This window comes from Dermacentor albipictus, chromosome 4 (genome assembly GCF_038994185.2).
Source record: "Dermacentor albipictus isolate Rhodes 1998 colony chromosome 4, USDA_Dalb.pri_finalv2, whole genome shotgun sequence".
NCBI classification, from domain to species: Eukaryota; Metazoa; Arthropoda; class Arachnida; order Ixodida; family Ixodidae; genus Dermacentor; species Dermacentor albipictus.
Window position 1 is genome coordinate 174,839,526 of NC_091824.1, and position 22,635 is coordinate 174,862,160.

Sequence of the window (22,635 nt, forward strand, 5' to 3'; positions counted from 1 at the left end):
CAAAACAAAATTTATAATCTTTAGCTCACATTCTAAAATCCACAATAATGGTCCTACATCAACTTGCACTCCATCTACCTCATTTTTGGGTATCAAACTTGACAATCGCCAAAACTTATGGCATATTGCAGTACTGAAAAAGGAAATTCTTTACGGCACCCAAATTCTCATTAAAGCACGTCATTACATCATAAGTGTATCTATCGGGGAGGTGGGAGGGGGGAACATTCCCCCCTCCCATCAGAAGTGGGGCGGGGCAAAGTATGCCATTTGGCCCCCCTCCCCCCACTTTTGAAAGCGGTGATTGTCAGCTGCACACTGGAAAATCCAAGAAAACATCCACAGAGTTATCTTTCAGAATAGTATTCCCGCAAGTATGCTTTTTTACAATGTATTTCCTGCTTTGTCAGCGAGGATTGCCTTTCTCGTCTTGCAGATGGCCCTCAGCCGGCCGCACTAAGCAGAGTATGGTTCTTCGCGGTGCAAGCCGTATGCGCAACGCGCCTTGTACTCCTGCATTGCCAAGTTTTGTCTTCTACTGCTTGCATTATCCTGTGTTTGTTGGGGTCGTCTACCTAAGCACCATGAAAACACAAAATTGGCTTTTTTAAAAATAATTTAGGAACTTTGTAATCAGTGTTGTTATTTAAGCTATTATGTCGCTAGATTTAGTGACTTTCTTGTCTGTTTAGCGACCAACTTTTCTATTTAGCTACCAATGACATTTTTGGGTGACTTGATTAACCAATCGGCAACAATTTAGCAACTTAAAAGCTAGATAAATCACTAGAGAACTGGCCTACACTTACGGGGGAATGGAAGAACAATTCCTACGGGATGCGGAATGCCTTTACATATCCCAAACGCCACCGCAAATATATCCAGACGACTCAGGAGAAAGCAACGCCGCCCTAGACGAGCAATTCTCCGTTGCCGAAATCCAGGCGGCCCTCATAAAGCTGAACACCAAGTCGGCCTCTGGCCCCGATCGAATACCTAATAGGGCACTACGCAATATTACGGGTCGATCGAGAAACTAACAAAATACATTAACGAGTGTTGGGCGCACGGCAAGCTACCCCGGCAATGGAAAGAAGCAAATATCACACTGATACCGAAACCTGGCAAGAAATTACAGCTGGAGAACCTGCGCCCCATCTCCCTCACGTCCTGCGTGGGCAAGTTAATGGAGCACGCATTTCTGAATAGACTCACGGATTACCTCGAGGACAACGACTTATTTCCACACACCATGATTGGGTTCAGAAGACATCTCTCCATGCAAAACGCCCTTCTGCAACTAAAACACCAAATCATAGACAACCCGGGGCGTTCAACGAGAGCCATCCTCGGGCTCGACCTGAAGAGGGCCTTCGATAACGTTCGCCACGATGCCATATTGCGACAAATAGACAAGCTAAATCTTGGCCTGCGCACGTACAACTACGTCCGAGACTTCCTCACGGGAAGAACCGCTCGCATGCGAGTGGGGCAACTACAGTCAGAGCAAATCAACATCGGCAGCTTGGGCACCCCGCAGGGCTCGGTGATCTCGCCAATGCTCTTCAACCTCGTCCTGCTGGGGTTGCCCGACCGATTGTTTCAAATCGAAGGACTGCATCACACGCTATACGCGGATGATATTACGATCTGGACGACAACGGGCAGCGACGGAGCGATCGAGCAACGTTTACAACAGGCTATCCAATGCGTAGAAAACTACCTCGTGGGCACGGGACTCGCCTGCTCGGCCGAAAAATCCGAATTGCTGCTATATAGACCAGTGAGAAAGGGGCGCCCACCTAAATGCTACACCCCCCTGGAAAAGCAAAAGATCCAATTAACGGCAACAAATGGCCTACCCATCCCGTTAGTAGAGAAAATCTGGGTACTAGGAATGATGATAGAGCATAAGGGTGGCAATGGCGAAGCACTTCGCAAGATAACGGCAAAGGCCACCAGCACGATGGAGCTCATACGACGCATCACCAACAAACACGCGGGCATGCGCGAAGGCAGGGTCATCTGACTCATACAAGCCTTCGTCATTTCTCAGATAAGGTACACGGCAGCATTTCACAACTGGACAGTTGCGGAAAAAAACAAGCTTAAAGCGCTCATACGCAAGGCGTACAAATGTGCGTTGGGACTTGCGCCTGGAGTTAGCACTACCAAGCTCTTAGAACTAGGCCTACACAACACGCTCGAAGAACTCGTGGAGGCGCAACAAGTGTCCCAACTTGAACGCCTATCCAAGACCCGCCCGGGCGGACACGTACTTGAAAATCTCGGCATCACATACCACTCGCAACACGGCGTCAAAGTAGACATTCCAAGATCCATACGCGAGCAACTATACGTACCCCCATTGCCTCGCAACATGCACCCCCAACACCACACGGGGAGGCGTAAAGCCAGGGCATAACAAATGAACAAAAGTTACTCTAACGACAGGGAGGCGGTCTTCACCGACGCAGCCCGCTATCGAGACAGGAAGAGTTTCATGGCGGCAGTTACTAGCTACCGAGGCAAGCACCTCACGAGCGTCACCGTGAACACGGCACATGCTGAAGCGGCAGAGGAAGCGACCATGGCACTGGCCCTCACACAAACCAAAGCTACATACGTGATCTGCGACTCGCAAACGGCAATTCGCAATTTTGCAAATGGGCGCATCTCGCAAGAGGCGTATCAGATACTCCAGCGACATCCGATACACCAGGGAGAGGCCGACGTTGATAACCGAAGGCATTTGCTATGGATCCCGGCACACACTGGAATGAGCACCCCCAACAAAGCGGCTCACGACGTTGCTCGAGGCCTGACTCACCGAGCAGCATCGGTGGAAGAGCCCCCGCGGGGTACTGCAAACGTCTGGGCATGGGAGGATCGTATGACCAGTTTTCACAACATCACGGCACACTACCAATTACAAAGACGCATATACCCATTCCATCATGCTAGGTTAGACAGGACGCAAGCAGTACACTTCAGACAACTACAAACAGACTCTTACAGAAACCCCAGACTCATGCACACCATGTATCCAGGCATGTACGCTACAAACGGATGCACATCGTGTGGCGAGGTTGCCACACTAAATCACATGTTATGGGAGTGTCGGGACCTAACAAACAAGTCAGGCAGTGCCGACCCCTCCGTCTCTTCCACCGCCAGCCTCCAGTCACGCTGGATGACCACACTGCTCAGCTCTGACCTGACAGCACAACTCTGGGCCGTCCAGCGAGCCGAGGAAGCCGCTTCGAGGCAAGGTCTCGGAACCGCGTCCGCGGCGGGTGCCCAGACCCACTAAAAAGACGCCGGACTCAAATCTGTTGATTTGAAATAAAAGTTTACGCTCTCTCTTGAATGGAGCTCATTATTCAAAAGCTACATGTCAGCGACTGAAAATCGCTGTATGACGCATAGGCTTCATGACCATGGTGAAGCAACGGTTGCCTTCACATTTCCAGACTTTACACTGTAATTGCGCTTCATCATCATCATCATCATCATCATGAGCCAATTTATGTCCACTGTAGGATGAAGGCCCTGCCATCTCCAATTACCCCTGTCCTGTGCCAACCAATTCCAACTAGCACCCGCAAATTTTCTAATTTCGTCGTACCACCTGGTCTTCTGCCATCCTCTACTGCACTTCCCTTCTCTTGGAAACCATTCTGTCACCCTAATGGTGCAACGGTTATCTAATCAGCGCATTACATGACCTATCCAGCGCCATTTTTTTCTCTTAACATCAATTAGAATATCGGCTATGCCCGTTTGCTCTCTGATCCACACCGCTCTTTTCCTGTCTCTTAATGTTGCACCTATCATTCTTCGTTCCATCACTGTTTGTGCGATCCTTAACTTGTTTTTGAGCTTCTTTGTCAGTCTCCAAGTTACTGCCCCATATGTTAGCACTGGTAGAATGCACTGATTGTACACCTTTCTTTTTAGTGATAATGGTAAGTTTCCAGTAAGGATCTGAGTACATCTGCCGTATGTGCTCCAACCCAATTTTATTCTTCAGTGAATTTCCTTTTCACAATCAGGATCCTCTGTGAGTAATTGACCTAGGCAAACGTATTCCTTCGCAGACTCTAGAGGCTGACTGGCGATCCTGAACTGTTGTTCCCTTGCCTGGCTGTTCATCATTATCTTTGTTTTTTGCATATTAATCTTCAACCCCACTCTTACACACTCTCTATTACGGTCCTCAATCATTTGTTGTAACTCGTCCCCACTGTTGCTGGACAGGACAATGTCACCTGCAAACCGAAGGTTGCTGAGATATTCACAGTCGATCCTTACACCTAAACTGTACCAATTTAGTACTTCAATACTTCTTCCAAGCAAGCAGTGAATAGCATTGGAGAGATTGTGTCACCTTGTCTGACCCCTTTCTTTACAGGTATCTTTATAGGTACCTTATAGGTATCTATAACCTGATAATTATGGCAATATATCTTTTATTGGGGTATTCTGTTGAACCTTAAAGGGACCGTGACACCATTTTGATGATTTTGTACAAACCTACTGAGTTGTTAGGGCAGGTCCTTCTGATCATTAGGAGACACATTTAAAAGGACACTAAAGCGAAACAATAAATCACTTTAGACTAATGAAGCAGTGAGTGAGAACCCTGCAGGCAGTCATTTCAAAAAAATAGTTTGATTATTAGATGAGAAAATAAAGGCCCAAGTATCAGTATTTGAATTTCGCACTGTAACCCCAGCGCTGGTACGTCACCATGACGTCAGAGATTCCAAAGTATGTTCTCGCATTTGGGCCACGTTGGCTGAATAAAGGTTCCCGAAACTTGCCATGTTTAATATTGGGTCCTTCAGAACACGATGTAGTCAATCTGTACGGCTATATATAATTAGTGGGCTCTAGAAAATGCCATAAAAATCCAAGACGTCACAAACCCCAGGTGCGGGAACTTAAGTAGGCGTTGCCACCCATATTTTGTTCTTGCGCTTTTTCTGGCTTACCAAACGTCTTATCGTTGTAAGAGTGGTGTTTTTGGTGTTGTAGAACGGTAATTTACTGATGCAGAAGAAATCGTTTTTCACTTTAGTGTCCCTTTAAGCACTCTGCATAAAGTGTGCAATTTATTATAAGGTTTTAAAAATGTGCATCGCTACCGATCGCAGCGGCACCGCTCCCCCAAGTTTTCAGCAGCCCCATTCTAATTGAAACCCTTAGCCCAAATGACGTCAGTTGCGCAAGCTGTTCGATTGGTTACTGATTGGTGACCAACATTGAATAATCAATAATTTTTCCAACCTTATGATGAACAAATGTTGTTCGTAATAGTTGGAATGTGGTTAATTTGTTTTTATAGAAAGCAAAGTAACAAAAGGAGAATACACAACGACAATTTATCATTACACTCATGCAGTTCTGGTGTACAGCAAATATCATCTGCTTGTGTTATAACGAGGTCCGTGCTGACGCAAGCTGCACAGTCAGTGTTAGTCTTGAGCTTTCTTTTTCACGAGCACTATGGTTCACTCTTGTTGCGTTGTGGGTTGCAAACATAGTGATCGGCTGTATGTCAAGCTGCGGCATCATGTTCTTCTGCAAGGCAGCAGACGACCGGAGTGATTGCAGCGCATTGGACTGTCGGTGTCTGATTGGTGCCCACATCTACACATTTGCGGCTGTCACTTCATGATGGAGGATTGCTACCAGAATAGAGAGTTTTAGCGTGTCTGGTATTCGGGTAAACGCAAGTGTAAACATGAACAGCCTACATGCTGCAGCCGCCTGGTGGCACAGAACTCAACCAGACAAACACAGAGCTAATATAGCAGTAAACACGTCTATTCTACTTTGCTGCTGGTGTAACTTTTCGGCAGGAGCGCAATAGTGAACATACTGTCTTTTTAAATGTTTGAAATGTTTTACACTTGGTTGCAGTAGTAGTACCTCTGTGTTTGGCTGGTTAAGCTCTGTGTTACCAGGCGGCTACACCATGCAGGCCACTCGCATTTATGCTAAAGCCCCTTCATCACAGTGGTAATAGTATGGAGGGGCTTTACTTTATGCCTCCGCCTGTCTGCCAGAATGCCTCGCTCGCCTGCGGTTACCGGAATACCTGACAGGCTCAGCGCTGCAAAAGAATGCTAGCAATGCACACTGCATGGATAGCTTTCGTGGGGGTCGATGACCAGGCGGCTAATGAGATTGGAGAGGGTTCACACGTTGGCTCCAAGGCACCCGCAAGTAGACGACACGGCATCAAATCATGATGCAGAGCCAGTGAAAGCGGACGTTAGCCCTGATCACTTGGCAAATAAGTTGGGGAAGAAAAGCATGGCTAGGGAGGAGGGTAACTTGTAATCATCCATAGTTTTTAAATATGAGACGCTTCACTTAAATTGTGGCACTTATGTTTTACTGTAGCTGCACCCTACACGTCTACAAAATTTGTCCAAATCATTTCAGAGACATCTTAATGAAAGCTATTTTTGAATTCTTTGACTGTTGATTGTGTAAAATTATGGGGTTTTACGTGCCAAAACGACTTTCTAATTATGAGGCACGCCATAGTGGAGGACTCCGGAAATTTTGACCACCTGTGGTTCTTTAACGTGCACCTAAATCAAAGTACACGGTTGTTTTCACATTATGCCCCCATCGAAATGCAGCCGCCGTGGCAGGGATTCGATGCCGCGACATCCCCCCCCCATGCTGAGCAGCCCAACACCATAGTCACTGAGCAACCACGGCGGGTCGTTGATTGTGTAGTCTGCTGCATTTCCTCTGGGCAACTTGGACAAAGGATTGCGCTAGAAATTGGTCGATAAAGTAGGTCTTTATGTAATGTGTGCAACTGCTAGAGTGTCATGGGATGTATTACTTAAACCTGTAATAAAGTACAAGGCCCATGTAAAGAAACTATTGGTATATGCTATAGGGAACGCTGCTAAGGGATGGGATGACCGAGGAGCAAATACACACCGAGTGCTGAGATGTAAGCTCCCTGTAAATATAATGTTTAACCAAATGGCTTGGATTTTGACTGTAGTGTTGGTACAGCCTTCGCATGCAGGTTTGTATGAAGAATGAGGCCACTGACCCCTGAGATTGGGTTGAGATCCTTGTCAGTCACCATACAAGCCACCTCCATGATATGGTCTGTTTCCAGGTTCAGGCCAGTTAGCTGTGAATTCCCAAGAAACAATGGCAAATAGGATGAGTAATGCATTCATAGACTCGCAACACCTGTGGTCAATTACTCCACATGATCAAAATGTAAAAATGCAGTGTCAAAAATCGCATAGTGCACCACGTTGGACTGTGAATGCTGGGATCGAGCTATATATTACATGCGGTCATGAAACTATTAGTACTTGTGCTAATTGTCACTTTCCTTACTCACGGCATTAAACAAGCACTCATAGCTTATATGTAATTGATAAGGCTAAAACTGGAACTTGCAAGTGTCGTTTGGGGCTTATATTCCAAAACATCAGCGTTTCATTTCATCAAAGTACAGCCGCGATGTCTTTGTTTCAGAATAGAAGGACATTTTTACGCCTGAAGTTTCTATACTTACTGTTCAATCACAAAGTCATCCTGGACACTGCCTTTTACGTAGCCCCATTAACCCAACAATTGTCATACTCATTTGGCCTTAAGTTTGTACTTTGCCAGAACTAAACTGTTCAAGTTTTCCCAGTTTCCCCGAACCATTGCAGGATATAACAAGTTTCCACACGCAAGCCTTCACTCTCCGGAGACCTTAGAATCCACTGTAGTACCTAAACTTTCTCTTTCTTTTCTCTTCTCTCTCTGGCTGTTATGAAATGTCACATGAGTAACAGAAACATCGTATTGCGCATTAATTTCGCTTTCATCACTAGCGTTTTTATAATATTCAACTGTTATTGTGCACGAACTGTGTCCTACATTTCTTGCCTTTCCAGCTTGGTCATTTTTTTACTGCAGTATTAAAAAAATTAAAATAAGAATTAGGTAACTGTATTGCGGTGAAGCCATTATGGAACGCATATGGAACACAAACTCAAAGGTACTATTTACGTGTTGTATACTCAGAGACGTGAACTTCATTATCCGCAATATAGTGAACGCGTGCTATACCAGACAGCAGTAAAGTACCACGCGGTTTCTGCGAGCGGTTTCGCAGGGTATGCACTCGAGGCGAAGTCACGAAAAACGCACTGCAAGAAAGAAACTACGGAGCGATTTTTCTTTCTTCTGATCACAGATTTATAAGATTATTTTGAACTCTGCGCGATTGTGCAATACACACACGACTAAGCCAAGCAACGACGACTCCATGCATGGAGTGGGGATATGGGAAGGACGCGCACGGTTTTATTATGGATATCGTCTGATGGCATATACGTTACTTGTGCAGGCCCCAAAGGTGCTCAAAGCGAATGTACCAGCTTCCTACGCGCCGAGTAGCTCGCTTCGCCGGCGCATCCACTGTACATAACTAGCACAGTTTTGCAACTCTGCAAAAGCACTGAAGCTTACTTCCATGTCTATCCAAACAAGCCCGTCACTGCAAAGCACTTTGCCGCCTTCTCCTTTCTCCATCTTTGTGGCAGCTGGTCTAACCCAGGACAGGATTGATCTAATACCCCGCAAGTGAAGCGAAAGCAGCGGCCTTAGAATCATGAGCGTCAACTGCTATTAACTCTGGTTGTGACTTGGATTGCTCCGGCTCATTCTAAATCGCTTTTGGCCAATGCCCCCTTTTCTGCGTAGAGTATTTCTGCGTTTCGGCGCACGCATGTTTCGGCGTTTGTGGCCAGGTTGCCAGATCCATCAGGTCACGCTCTTAGAGCAGCGCTCAGGAGTTGTCGCTGGGGCGTGGTGGAGTTCCTCCCTGTAAATCTAGGGCGCGGATTTGAGCACCTCCATGTGTTGCAGTGTTCGCACTCATACTTGGCACAGAGATCCAAAAACAAGAAAGGGGCTGACAGATGGAATAGTAGATGGATAGGGCCTTTGACGAAGATAGGTCCACCTATCGAAACGTTGGCCAGCCTGTCTGAGGTACTTCATCCCTGTTTACAAAATTTATGGCACAGAGATAGAATTTCGGGGCACATTTTGTTTATTACAGATGCGCGCGAGCATTGCCCGTTACGCCCAGACAAAATTCGATGCACGCGTCGCCTGCAACGATGATGGACCAAAAAGGCAGAGCTCGTCTGCGGCTGCAGTTTGCATTTAGAACGGCCGTGCAGGCTACGGCCGGCTGTCCAACACACGTAGAAAGGAAAAATAAGGTGAGAGCACGCGCCTCTTTCTGTAATAACAAGATGGCGTTGTCGCATACGGTCCTTAGTGCCGCTGTGGTGGCTAGAAGCCTTGCCCGCAGCTCCATTGCCCCACCCTGAAAGTACAGTAAGCTAGAATTACTCCTCGGCTGTGAGACAGCGCTAAGTTAGGTGTCGGTTGGGGATTGTCATGACAGGGACGGCCATTTTGACTACTTTGTCAACTTCTAGCTTCTCAACTTCTAGCGGCTAAAAGTTGAGAAAGAAGTACACTCCTTGAGTAGAATAATGAATCATGCCCTATCAGATAGGGCATTTATGTAAGCGTCAAGTAGAGTGTACAACTCAAGCTATGGAGTTACACGGGACACTTTCCATCGCGATCGAGCCCGATCGGGATTGAATTTCTTCATTGCGATTGGTTCATTTACGCATGTTGCGGAAGGGAGCCAATCGCGATAGCGAAATTCGAACCAGGTCTTGCCCGATCGCGATGGAAAGTGCCCCTTGTGAACTGGCATGGTATGTTTTAAAATAAAACATACCATGCCATACGGTGGCCGGCGCTCCGTACTGTCTCAGTGCAGACCATTGCCAGGGGACTAAATGCTATATAAAGAAATAAAACATTTCAATGAAAAAAATAACGACTGGATGACTCCAGTTTCTGCACACGCCTAGCGCAGCTCGTCCGCGTGGCCTAATGGATAAGGCGTCTGATTCCGGATCAGAAGATTGCAGGTTCGAGTCCTGTCGTGGACGTCTTGGCAACCTTTTTTTTTTTCCTGTCAGCACGTGTATCTATCTATTTATATCACGCGTTATTTTCCTGATATATATATATATATATATATATATATATATCGGTGAAGCATAGAACCACAGGGTCCGGCATATGATGGCTGGACCTCGGCCGCAACGTCGGTAAGGTCCTGTTATTTTTCTACGTGCTTCCATTTTTTTTAACTATTCCTGTGCCGGATCCTGTGATTCTATACTTCACTATATATAGACCTTTTCATCGGGCGAGGAAGAGAGGGCGCGCGGCGAGCCTTTCTTCCTCTTTGGCTTGGGCGATCCGGTGCGGCGCTGCTTGAAAGTATTGCTGTCGCGTGCTGCGGAACGATTTCGAGATGTTTTAAATGGTACTTTGTGAAATTTACACCATTTCCGTTCATATAAGGTCGTCAGGGAAGCCTTTCGGTGCATCGGTAACTACAGTAGGCGGAAATATGTCTTGGGGGTGCAAAAATGTGACGCGCTTTATCAGCCGCGGTGTATGTATGTGTTGTGAACTATTTTACTTAAATCGGTTTTAATTCAACAAAGAAAACCGGTGCCTCTGTATTAGCAGCGTGAAATGGTAAATCTGCTCACTATCTGATCGCTTGGTGTAGGCAGTAAAGCATAAAGCATAAGAACGCATGCTCGTGCACGGCCAACCTAAAGCAACCACGAAGCATCTAAACGGCAGGCGCTGTCAAATATTTGTGATGCACCAGCATCGTTCTCGCGCATATCATGTCTAGTAGGCTTCAAATTACCATATGTCTACGCTAGCCTTCCTGCATGAGGCCGATGGCGCTGCTCAACACAGCGATCACTGCGGTTGGTCAACCAGCACGATACATATGTAAGCCATAATATATGAGAGGGACCGCATAAAAAGAATACGATGCCTATTTTAGAGGACAAAATTTCCGTAATACCCGTGAGTGCGTCGTAGAGAACGGAACGAACACAACCGAAAAAGAAAAATTCGGTTATCATCCTCTTTCTCGAAAAAGCAAGAGAAAACGGGCTGACGCCGCAATACCACCTCGCATTGTCACGCCGCACAACGTTTATAAATATATATTCGCTGGTGCCGTATGCTTGGACCATGCGGTATATGGAACAAGTATCTGTAATCCAACACCTACCACTGCTTAGGACGCTTGCGCAGTTCGTATAACAGTCCCTTTGCTGGACAAGCTTAATTAGGACTGTAAGGTATGCTGCTATTACTTGCCAAAACTATTTTATTCAGGGGCGGAAATCTCATCTATCGAACTAAGTCGTCACGCAATGTAACCTACAGCGAACAGTTTGAACGCTTGTTAACGCTTGTTATAGTATAACGTATCACAGCTCCTATCGTAGCAGAACGGTACCCACGCTGTTACGATCGTCGCGCATGTTTCGTGGCTCCTAAACCGCAGCTTAGAAATGGAGGATAATACTGCAATAAGGTCACATTAGTGATTGGAACATTCAGAAAGACACAATTGATCTCCGAGGCTGATTGTAGGCTCAAATATGCGCGCACACATCGCGCTGCGTGTTCCGTCCACCTGAACACCAGCAGAAATTCCGGCCATGACGCCTTAAACCACTTGAGTACGTCTCACAGAACCGTTTACCACGTAGAAGACGCACGTCATACTAAACAGACCGCACGACCGCGAAAACAAACGCCGGAACCTACCGCCGAGCGTATACCTGCCGTGCAAAAGACCGCATTCCCCCAAGCCAGTATGGCGCTGCCCATAGGCGGCGCCACTGCGTTCACAATGTGGCGGCGCCCTACGAAAAAACGATCTATATATGGTTTCTTCAAATGTCAGCACGACGTCATTGACAGCGTGGATATGCGTGAATATTGTGACGTATTACTCTGCCACTAATCAGGACTAAACATGTTGCGTTACATGTTACACGGCAAATACTAAATGCATAATAGAGAGGTTTAGCTTCTCCGGTATTCCGGTAAAACGCAGGCGGAGGCGTAAACCTGAGCGGTCTGCATGGTGCAGCTACCTGGAAACGCAGCGCTCAAGCAGACAGAAACAGCTGATATTGCAGTAACCAAGTGTATTTTACTTTGTTGCGGGTGCAAAATTTTGCAGTAACACGATTACACCAGCGCCGAAAATTTAGACCAGCAGTGAAAAAAAAATGCGCTCGGTTAGTGCAATATTAGCTGTTTCTGTCTGCTTGAGCGCTGCGCTTCTAGGTAGCTGCACCATGCAGACCGCTCACGTTTACGCCTTCGCCCCAACGCCCCGTCCGCCTGCGTTTTACCAGAATACCGGACAAGCTAAACCTCACTGATAACTGAGACACTAATAAAGGCCGTGTTCGTATTCTGCGCGTGTCTCAATCATGACTTGGTAAAAAGTGACTGTCTTGAACCTCTTTGACCTGATCGAGTGTCCTGGGCTCGTGTCGACTAAGCAATTGTTGAGGGTCCTGGTCGGTTTCGTGCCTAGGAGCTTCGAGCTAGCAACCACGAGATGAATGAATGAAAGAAGCAGAAGACGTGCCTTAAGACAGAATTGTCAACAATATTTTGCTGCTGCGCAAAAATATCTTAATTATCGCCTGTGTGCGGTCTATTCAATACAAAAACAAAAATGAAACAAATTATAAACACGTTCTTACAGTAATGAAATAAAATGGCATCAAATAAATTATGTTTATACATCCGCAAGTTGGGCACGTTGTGTGCAAAGGCGTTGTGGAACTAGCTGCTGGTTTCCATTTACTTTTTTAGAGCGCAGCTCTTTGGCGTCCGTTCCTGGGTTTCGCGTCGTCGTCGGCGTTGTCGTCGGCCTCGTAACCAGCTCCGCCCCCCTTTCATCCCCCCAGCGCTAGCAGCGACCGACTGATACCGCTGGATGCCGCTGACGCCGCTAGAGAGTCAAGATAACGTGACTGCATAGAACACCGTCGCCGCCATGCAGAAAGAGGAGGAAAGGGTCCCCCCCCCCCCTGTTCTTGTGTGGCGGATAGGGTGCTCTTCAGTTGCCGACGCGCCGGTTATTTCACGTAGGCCCCGGCACGTCGACGAATACGTGACCACCTTCCCACGGCTAGACCTGGTTCTTAGCGCTGCGGAAGCGAGGGTATCATATTGTTTGTGTCGGCATCGGCGGCGTTGTCCCTGAAACCAACTCCGCAGCTGGGGTTGACTCACTATCGGCGTCAGCGGCATCAGTCAGTCGCTGCTATCTCTTCCCTCCTCCCTTTATCGTGTTGTCCGCTTGCTGCGCGCGCTTCTGCCCCCATCGTTTGCCGCTGGGTGTACACGCCGCCCCCCTCCCCCCTCTTCCTGCGAGTCTCCGGTTGTCAAAGCGCCGGCTCGAACTTAATTCCTTTCTTCGCTCCTCCTCCAATGCAACCCCTGTGCGGTGGCAATCAGAGAGCCAGATCGGTGGCGGCGGATCTGTATATGTGCACCGCCCGAGCCGAAATTGCCGCTGCCGTTCGCCACTGCGAAATTATCTGCCAGTTCTTTCTGAGCCATGAGCGAGACGACCGATGGAAGTCCTCCGTCTGCTGCTGCTGCTGCTGCTGCTGCTAAACGAGCTGCCAGAGCAGAGGCCCAGCGCCGTCGCCGTCAGAATCCAGAGGTGCGTGCCGCCGAAGCAGAAGCTTACCGTCGCCGCCGTCGAGATGATCCAGGAGTACGCGTCGCCGAAGCAGAGGCTAAGCGCCGCCGCCGAGAAGACCCTGCCGTTCGCGCCGCCGAAGCGGAGGCTCATCGCCGCCGTCGAGAGCAACCAGCAAGGCTGAAGCAGAAGCTCATCGCCGCCGCCGAGAAGACCCTGCCGTTCGCACCGCCGAAGCGGATTTCTCCGACCACAAAGCTTCCTTCATGACTGTCAAGAACTGTTAGTGGAGTCTTTGTTAAAGGAATACGTGTGAAAAATAAAAAAAAAATTCTGTGATAGTGCATACATGTGTTGCTCGATTTCTTTGCCTCAATCTATCGAAAAGGTGAAACAGCTTATTTGCTGCGCTCAAATTTCGCATTAGGAAGTAACGTAATCGTCGGTAATTTTTTCATTATTTGTTCAAACGAGTTGAATAATCTCCCGTTCTTTACCGCATGATTAGTTCAACGAATGAAATTCACACTATCAGATGTCCATGGCTCTTAGGTGAATACTTCAAGCCAACGCGGTTGTTGCTGCTACGTTGGTGGAACATATGGGAAAAATAAAACAGAACACAGAAAAATGTATGCTTTCAATGCTTTTATTCTTATATGAATGATATGTTCACAGATTAAGTGGATAAACTGTGTTTTCACTCTCTTGCATATATTTTTATAGTGGTACGTGGGTTCTCTGAGAGCCAACGGTAACCAAGATCCCGACTAGATGAAAATAAAGACGAAAGAAATATGAAGAAACTTTGTTGTCTGTTGTACATTTACTATGCTTAACATGCTACATGCTGAAACAGAGGTAGCGACAGTTATATTTGCTCGTATTACGAGACATGGGTGCCGAAATTGTCGACTCTAAAGCTGGCGCCATTAAAATTAAGCCGAATAAAGAAATAAAAATTGCATGCTCCGCATGACAATAATATGATTACACATGAGCGTTACCTTATAGCGTGTCCCCAATGTCCACTTAATGGGGCTAAGCAGCTTCTAGCGGCAGTGTAAAAACCAATGGACCCTTGTTTATAAATTTAAATTTCCGTCAAGTTTACTTCCTCGAGTTCCATCACTATACGCTGCCCTGGATATATGAGATTCAGAAGTGAGATGAAGGGGTGTGTACAGGAGTGTTCATCTACGCCTTCGCTAGCGCTGCCGCAAGACTATTTGGAAAGTATAGTAGGAGCCTGCATATCAGACTGACTAGCTCGGTGAGTTACATGTAATTGTAATGGTCATCATAATCATCATCAGCCTGTTTTATGTCCCCGGCAGGACGAAGCTCTCTCCCTGCGATCTCCAATTACCCCTGTCCTGCGCCAACTGATTCCAACTAGCGACCGCGATTTTCCTAATTTCATCGCCCGGAATACAGTCTTGTGCTGTCCTTGACTGCGTTTCCCTTCTCTTGGTACCCATTCTGTAACCCTAATGGTCCAACGGTTATGTAACCGGCGCATTACATGACCTGCCCAGCTCCATTTTTTTCTCTTGATGTCAATTAGAATATCTTCTATACCCGTTTGCTCTCTGATCCAAACCACTCTGCTTCTGTCTCTTAACGTTATGCCTAGCAATCTTCGTTCCATCGCTCTTTGCGCGGTCCTTAACTTGTTCTCAAGATTCTTTGTCGGCCTCACAGTTTTTGCCCCATATTTTAGTACCGGTAAAATGCACTGATTGTACACATTCCTTTTCAAAGATAATGGTAAGCTTCCAGTCAGTAGCTGACAATGTCTGCCGTATGCGATCCAACCCATTTTTCTTCTTCTACGAATTTCCTTCTCATGATCAGGGTTCCCTGTGATTAGTTGACCTAGGTAAACGTACTCCTTCACAAAATCTAGAGGCCGACTGCATGGCGATCCTGAACTCTTGTTTCCTTGCCTGGCTGTTCATCATTATCTTTGTCTTCTGCATATTAATCTTCAACCCCACTCCTACACTCACTCTGTTAAGGTCCTCAATCATTTGTTGTAACTCGTCTGCATTGTTGCTGAATAGAACAATGCCATCGGCAAACCGAAGGCTGCAGATATATTCGCCGCCGATCCTTACTCCTAAAGCAAGGCTTGAGTACGGGCTATTTGGTATTCCATGTTATCAAGCGTCACTTACAGCGCATACATAGACAGAGGACAAAAAAGGACGACGTAGACAAGCGCTGACAAAACTACTAATGGCTTCTTCGATAACAACCAAGAGCGCCTGATGCGGAATAGAATAGAACAAGTATTTTACATCTATGGACATAGCCTTAAATGGGACATCAGAATGTTCTGACAGGTAGTGGATCACCTCGATAGATCCTTTAAACATAAACGGATCCCTAACATCTAGCTTCTTAAGGTGACACTGAAGCCAACCGGAAAGATAGTATTGCCACGTGCCTTTTTCCGAAATAATGACGCGGAAGGGCACTTCCGGCTTGTGGGTTTTTGCGGAGAAAAACATGCGGAGGGCCAACCCTTCCTTGCTGTCTACAGATTGTGCAAGCTTACCCAAATTCAATTCCAATAAAGTGCGTTTTGCCTGCGTTTTTACCTTCCTCAGATCAACACCAGTTCGCTTAATAAAGAGAGAATCAATGGAAGCATCCGCTTTTTCCAAGAAATTGATCCTAGTTGTGACAAAAAACCCACCTTCTTTGTCAGCTGCTGCAAGACAAAGACTATTGTCGGTGAGGTAGGAAAACACCCGTAGACAGCGCTTGTCTACGTCGTCCTTTTTTGTCCTCTGTCTATGTATGCGCTGTAAGTGACGCTTACTCCTAAGCCTTCCCAGTTTAATAGCTTGAATACTTCCTCCAAGCACGCAGTGAATAGCATTGGAGAGATTGTGTCTCCCTGTCTGACCCCTTTCTTTATAGGTATCTTCCTGCTTTTCTCATGTAGAATTAAGATAGTTATGGAACCTCTGTAGATATTTTCCAAGGTATTTACGTAACCGTTCTGTACTCCTTGATTACGTAATGCCTCTGTGACTGCGGGTATATCTCCTGAATCAAATGCATTTTCGTAATCTATGAATGCCTTATAGAGAGGCTTACTGTACTTTCCGGATTTCTCGATTCAGTTTCAGTTATTAATGACATGGATGTGATCCATTGTAGAGTATCCATTCCTGAAACCTGCCTGTTTCTTGGTTGACTAAAGTCCAGTGTTGCCCTCATTCTATTGGATATTATTTTGGTAAATATCTTATATAATACTAGGAGTAAGCTAATGGGCCTATAATTTTCCTATTCTTCAACGTCTCCCCATATTGCAACATTAGAGGCTCGAGCGTCGAGTGCACCCTCCACCGCACCCTAAACTCGACAGAGAAGAAAGCCTGATCCTCAGACGCCTGCAAAGTACTACGTACACGCACGGAATGATAATGCATCGCCTCTACCCGACGCTCTACGGATACCTCTGCCCACTCTGCAACGTACCCGACGCTCTGGCACACTTGCTCCTGGAATGCCCGTGGCAGGAAGGCAGCGAAATGCAACCAGAGACGCACACAAAACGAGCAATAGAAGCAAACGACCTATTCGAAACGTGGGAGGCCAAGCTAACCCTCGGGGACCTGGAAGACCAACGACAACTCGTCGCCAGGGCCAAGAGGGCAGTCGAAGCCAGAGGGTTCCTGGACTAAGGAGCCTTCCCACCTTAGGGTGATACCCGTCCTCGCTCGGGACACTGTTTCGTACAATAAACGTTTCTTTCTCTCTCTCAACATCTCCCTTTTTATGAATTAGTATAATGTTTGCATTCTTCCGGTTTTCTGGAACCCTTGCTGTCGATAGACACTTCGTATAAAGAGCCGCCAGTTTTTCAAGCATTATTTCTCTTCCATCTTGGATTAAATCGACTGTTATTCCATCTTCTCCTGCCGCTCTTCCTCCTTTCATGTCTTGCGAGGCCCTTCTGACCTCATCGCTAGTTATAGGAGGAGTTTCTGTATCCTACTCATTACTGTTTCTAATGGAGGTATCCTGACTACTCTGGTTACTGTGCAGGTCAATATAGAATTCTTCCGCTGCTTTTACTATATCTTCGAGATTGCTGATGATATTACCCTGCTTATCTTTCAGTGCATGCATCGTGGTTTGTTCTATGCCAAGTTTCTTTCTCACTGATTTCAGCCTGCGTCCGTTTTTTACGGCTTCTTCAGTCTTTCTCACGTTATAGTTTCGAATTATCACTTATTTTCACCTTGTTGATCAGTTTTCACAGTTCCGCGAATTCTATCTTATATCTTGAGTTGGACAGTGTCATTCTTTGTCGTTTCTATATTAGGTCCCTGGTTACTTGGGGGAGCTTGCCTACTGGTTTTTCCTTGGTGCCTTGCCTCGGACTTCAATTGCTGCCTCTGAAGTCAGCCTTGTTACAGTTTCATTCATTATCTCTATGTCATCATCATCTCTCTGTTCTGATGGATTTGTTTGCAAGTACCAGTCTGAATTCTTCTGCTTTTACCCTTACTGCCTCTAGGTTGACCTGTTTCTTCTTGACCAATTTTATTCTTTCTCTCTTCAAATTGAGGTGAATCCTAGCCCTCACTAACCTACGATCACTGCACTTTACCCTACCTATCACTTCTACATCTTGCGCTATGCTGGGATCAGCAGTAAGTACGAAATCAATTTCATTACTTGTTTCAGCATTAGGGCTTTTCCAGGTCCACTTTCTGTTGCTACGCTTCCTGAATAAGGTGTTCATTATTCGAAGCTTATTCCTTTCCGCGAATTCTACCAGCATCTCTCCTCTTGCGTTTGTAGAATCGACGCCGTAGTTACCAAGTGCTTGTTCACCAGCCTGCTTTTCCCCCACTTTTGCATTGAAGTCGCCCATCACTTCAGTATACTGAGTTTGCACTGTTCTCATCGCTAATCAGCATCTTCATAAAACTGATCTACTTTATAATCATTGTGACTGGATGTTGGAGCGTAGGCTTGTACTACTTTTAATCTATGCATCTTATTAAGTTTGATTATGACTACAGCTACCGCCTCATTAATGCTGTAGAATTCGTCAGTATTGCCCGCTAGGACCATATGGATTAGGAATCCTACCCCGTAACCCTTCTTATATGGGAGACCTCTACAGCAGAGGACATGGCCGTTATTCAGCAATGTATAAGCCTCACCAGTTTTTCTAATCTCACTAAGGCCGATGATATCCCAAACAATGCCTGATAGTTTCTCAAAGAGTCCTGCTAAAGCAGCCTCACTCGACAGAGTTCGGCAATTAAGGGTTGACAGGGTCAGTTTCCAGTGGCGGCCTGTCCGGACCCAGAGATTCTTAGCACCCTCTGCTGCGTTGCAGGTCTGACCGCCACTTTGGTCAGGTGCTCTGCCGCTGCTGGGGTCTGAGTGCTGTGGGTTAATTGTAGGGATCATTTGGGAGGTAATGGCCCAATACTGCACCAGGGAGGCCAATTGCTGTTCTGGTGAGGGAGTGTCTTTGTTGAAGCTTAGTGGGCCTTAGTGGACGTAGTAGTTCTGCGGAAACCCGCAAGGTGGAGAGAAGTAACTGATGAAGGCAAAATACGGAAACGAAAAATAAGGAAACCCTACAAAGGCTTTCCTTCGTAGCAATTGCTACGAACGGGTGGATGTCTGATTTTCCCTTTATTATTTACTTCTCTCCACCTTGCGGGTTTCCGCACAACTACTGCGTCAAACACTTGCCTTTGCTCCGTGTTGTCGACAAATTTGACTCCGCCCTGCCATCTGCTAGCCGCCTGGTTAGCTCAGATGGTAGAGCGGGCTGTCCCGGAAAGGCGGTAGTCCTGGGTTTGTGTCCCGGACCAGGACGAATATTTCTTCAACTCTGAGGCTTTTCTTTCGACGAACCTGTATGGGTTTCCTTTGTAGGAATTGCTACGTACTGGTGGATGTCTGATTTTCCCTTTATTAGCATACAGAGCAGCATATATTTCAATAAAGAACAAGCACAAAACAAGCTTCCGAACCACGTAATTGTCGATAAGGCACTCCTGATAACAATGCCAAAGACAGTGCTCCCTGCGTACGTTTCCCGAGGGCTGTTTCCCATTTCCCGGTTATTGTTGCGGAAGCTGCCGCGGTGATGGCAGCTTGCGACGTGGGAGTGACGTCGCTAGCTCTTCACATATAAAAGAAGCAGTCCAGCAACTGATTTCATTGTTGTTGCAGCACCGCTACGGGTAGGCAAAGCGCGTAGTTAGCACTCCCGAGGAGGAGCGTGAATACGAGGAGCGGCCAAGGAAAAAAGAAACGGCAATACGGGCAACGGTGGCGTGCTGTCGAAATTACCATTATTGCGCTTTCTCTAAAGCACTGCGTGCCTACCCCCCTCCCCTCAGCAGTTGTAGTGGTGGTTTTCAACAGCTTCACTGGACATGCACTTTCGCAGGGCCAGGATGGCGAGTCGATTTTTTAGAAAGGCTCCCGTAGAGTCAACCTTTGATTTCTCTCTTTGCAAGCGTTCGTCAGCATGCCATGTTATATACAGCTAGGGTGTTTTTTTATATATTACATAATTTTTTTATAAAGCAATACTGTAAGCGCAGCGAACGTGGAGTTTTTGCAGACGAGTTCGTAGGGGACGCATACATACCTTGCTGCCGTGGGATAAGTTTTCTTGCCGGATATCTATCCAAAATATGTGGGCCGAACTCCTCAAGGTAGCGCATTCTAACAACCTTTAAATTATCTCTGAACGTGGGTGGGAATTGAACCGGCGTCACACGGGTTCCTCAAGCACAGAAGCCCAGCGCTTTGGCGCACTGCCCCAGAGAGAGAGAGAAATAACGTTTATTTGCACCCGCAAAAAGAGCTCCGAAGAGTCAAGAGTCTTCCTGTCTCGTCGGATTGCTCCTCCCTTTTCAGCTGGCTGATGCTCCTTGGAGCTCAGCGGTGTCCAGGGCCATGCGGATGACTTCTCTTTGATCATCTTCCTTCGAGCTGGTCATTAAAGTCTCCCAGGATTGTCTATCCCTATCTGGTTTATTGTATCTAGGACATGTCCATATTATGTGGATCATGTCCGCCTTTGCCCCGCAGTGTTTGCAGTTCATGTTCTCAATGTTATCGTGCCGTCTCTTCAGTATGTAGGGGTTGCAGATCACCCCCGCTTGCAGTTGCCTCCATGTTATCTCTTCTTGTTTACTTAGTTTCTTATGCGCCTCTGGCAGTGTTTTGCTTTCCATTCTATAATAAGCGAGAATTTCGCTGTAAGTGTTTATGCCTTCTTCTTTTTGTAGGGGCTCCCTGGCTGGAGCGGTTGCATTGTTGTACCGGTAAATAAGCTCTCGGGCCAATGCGTGCGCTTTCTCGTTGCCGGGCAAGCCTTCGTGGGCAGGAGTCCATATAAGGTTTACTAATTCTTCTGGAATTGGTCCTTTCTCTAATACGTTGAGCGCCTCTTTGGAGATTCTCCCTGCGGTATAATTCCTGATGGCTGTTTTGGAATCTGACACTATGATTTTGACCCCTTTTTGAGTCAAAGCTAGGGCTATGGCCACCTCGTCTGCAACCTCCACTCTGTTTTGCGGGGTACTGCAGCTCTTTGAGTTCTCACCGTTAGCCTGTGTCGTCACTGAGACAAAACCTGGTCTGCTTTCATATTCCGCTGCATCCGTGTAGAAAACCCCTTGCTTTCTATCTAGTGATTTTTGTAGTGCTTTAATCCTGTCTTTCCTCCTATCCTGATGGTGATTGGGATGCATATTCTTCAGGAGTGGTGGTATGCGTATCCTATCTCTGATTTGCGACGGAATGGCTCCCGTGTTTCTTACTTTGTTGCTAGTTTTGTATCCTAGTTTCTCTAGAATTCGCATACCACCTCTGCTTCTCATTAGTCTCTGTTGCTGGGAGACTAGTGTGGCTTCGATCAACTCTTCTAGGGTGATGATGATGATATGTAGTGTTTATTGGCGCAAGGACCAAGTGTGGCCAAAGAGCGCCAAGGCAGTGGTGACGAGTACTGAATGAACTAATGGCTGATGTGACGTGGCTGTAGAGAGGCCTAAAACTAAGAGCTATAAGTTGCATAAAATACACAAGGAATAAAAATATGAGAATGGCTGAAGTAGGGTATGCTATAAGTATAGGATGTACAATAATGGTGTAATAGTGTTACATGAATAAAAATGGAAAGGTGATTGTTGTTGACGAATAGCACAACAGCCTCAGCTGATCCCTTGAGTACAAGGGCCTGGAGGCATGTGCTAGAGCAAACGTTCACATCGCAACAGTGGCTTCTGGCAAGAGGCCGTGTTACGAATTTCTTGCACAGAAAACGTGCAGCGTGTCAACGTAGTTTAAAAAGGCTAAGGTAGATTGCATGTGAAATAGCGGTTCTCTGCCTAAAAACAGTGCCAGGTGAAGTGGTGTACACTGACTCTATGCTAAAGGGAAGTGTTTTTTTCTCTCGACTAGTGTTTCGCGGCATTGTAGGAAGACATGCTGAACACTGAGTGTCTCCCCACATCTACTATACATTGGACGTTCACCGCCACTTAACAGAAATTTATGTGTACTGTAAGTGTGCCCTATTCTGAGACGACAGAATAGGACATCACTTCGTCTGGACTTGGTCAGTGATGGCCAGTATCCTAAATGTGGCTTAACTATGTGGAGTTTATTATGGGTTTCAGAGTCCCATTTATGCTGCCAGTAGGTTCTGAGTTTTTTCCGTAAGTATGGCTTTAGGTCTGAGACCGGAACGGCTGCGGACATATTGGAAGCTTTTGTGTCTAAGGAGGTAGCAATTTGGTCTGCCAGGACGTTACCTTCAATACCTTTGTGTCCAGGCACCCAGCATATCGTTACATGTTGGCCAGAGGCATAAATGGTACAGAGGAGAGAGAAAAGATCTGCAATTACTGGATGTGTGTGGTTGAAGCATGACATCAATGTTTTCACAACGCTTAATGAGTCTGTGTATATGACCGCCT

The 22,635-nt window shown here is 46.5% G+C and overlaps 1 protein-coding gene and 1 non-coding gene across 2 annotated transcripts in view; one reads left to right on the forward strand and one right to left on the reverse strand.

Moving 5' to 3' along the window:
• Nucleotides 1–8,782, reverse strand: part of LOC135913590 (oligoribonuclease) — a 37,400-nt gene extending 28,618 nt beyond the window's left edge. The window contains exons 1-2 of the mRNA XM_065446101.2: nucleotides 8,518–8,782; nucleotides 7,091–7,174 (exon numbers count right to left, since the gene is read on the reverse strand). Of these exons, the coding sequence (XP_065302173.1) occupies nucleotides 7,091–7,174; nucleotides 8,518–8,661 (228 nt within the window). The 5' untranslated portion in view covers nucleotides 8,662–8,782. The remainder of the gene's footprint in view (nucleotides 1–7,090; nucleotides 7,175–8,517) is intronic.
• Nucleotides 8,783–9,958: 1,176 nt separating this feature from the next.
• Nucleotides 9,959–10,031, forward strand: TRNAR-CCG (transfer RNA arginine (anticodon CCG)). Its single transcript has one exon. It is a non-coding gene; the product is annotated as a tRNA-Arg (tRNA).
• The last annotated feature ends 12,604 nt before the right edge of the window (nucleotides 10,032–22,635 follow it).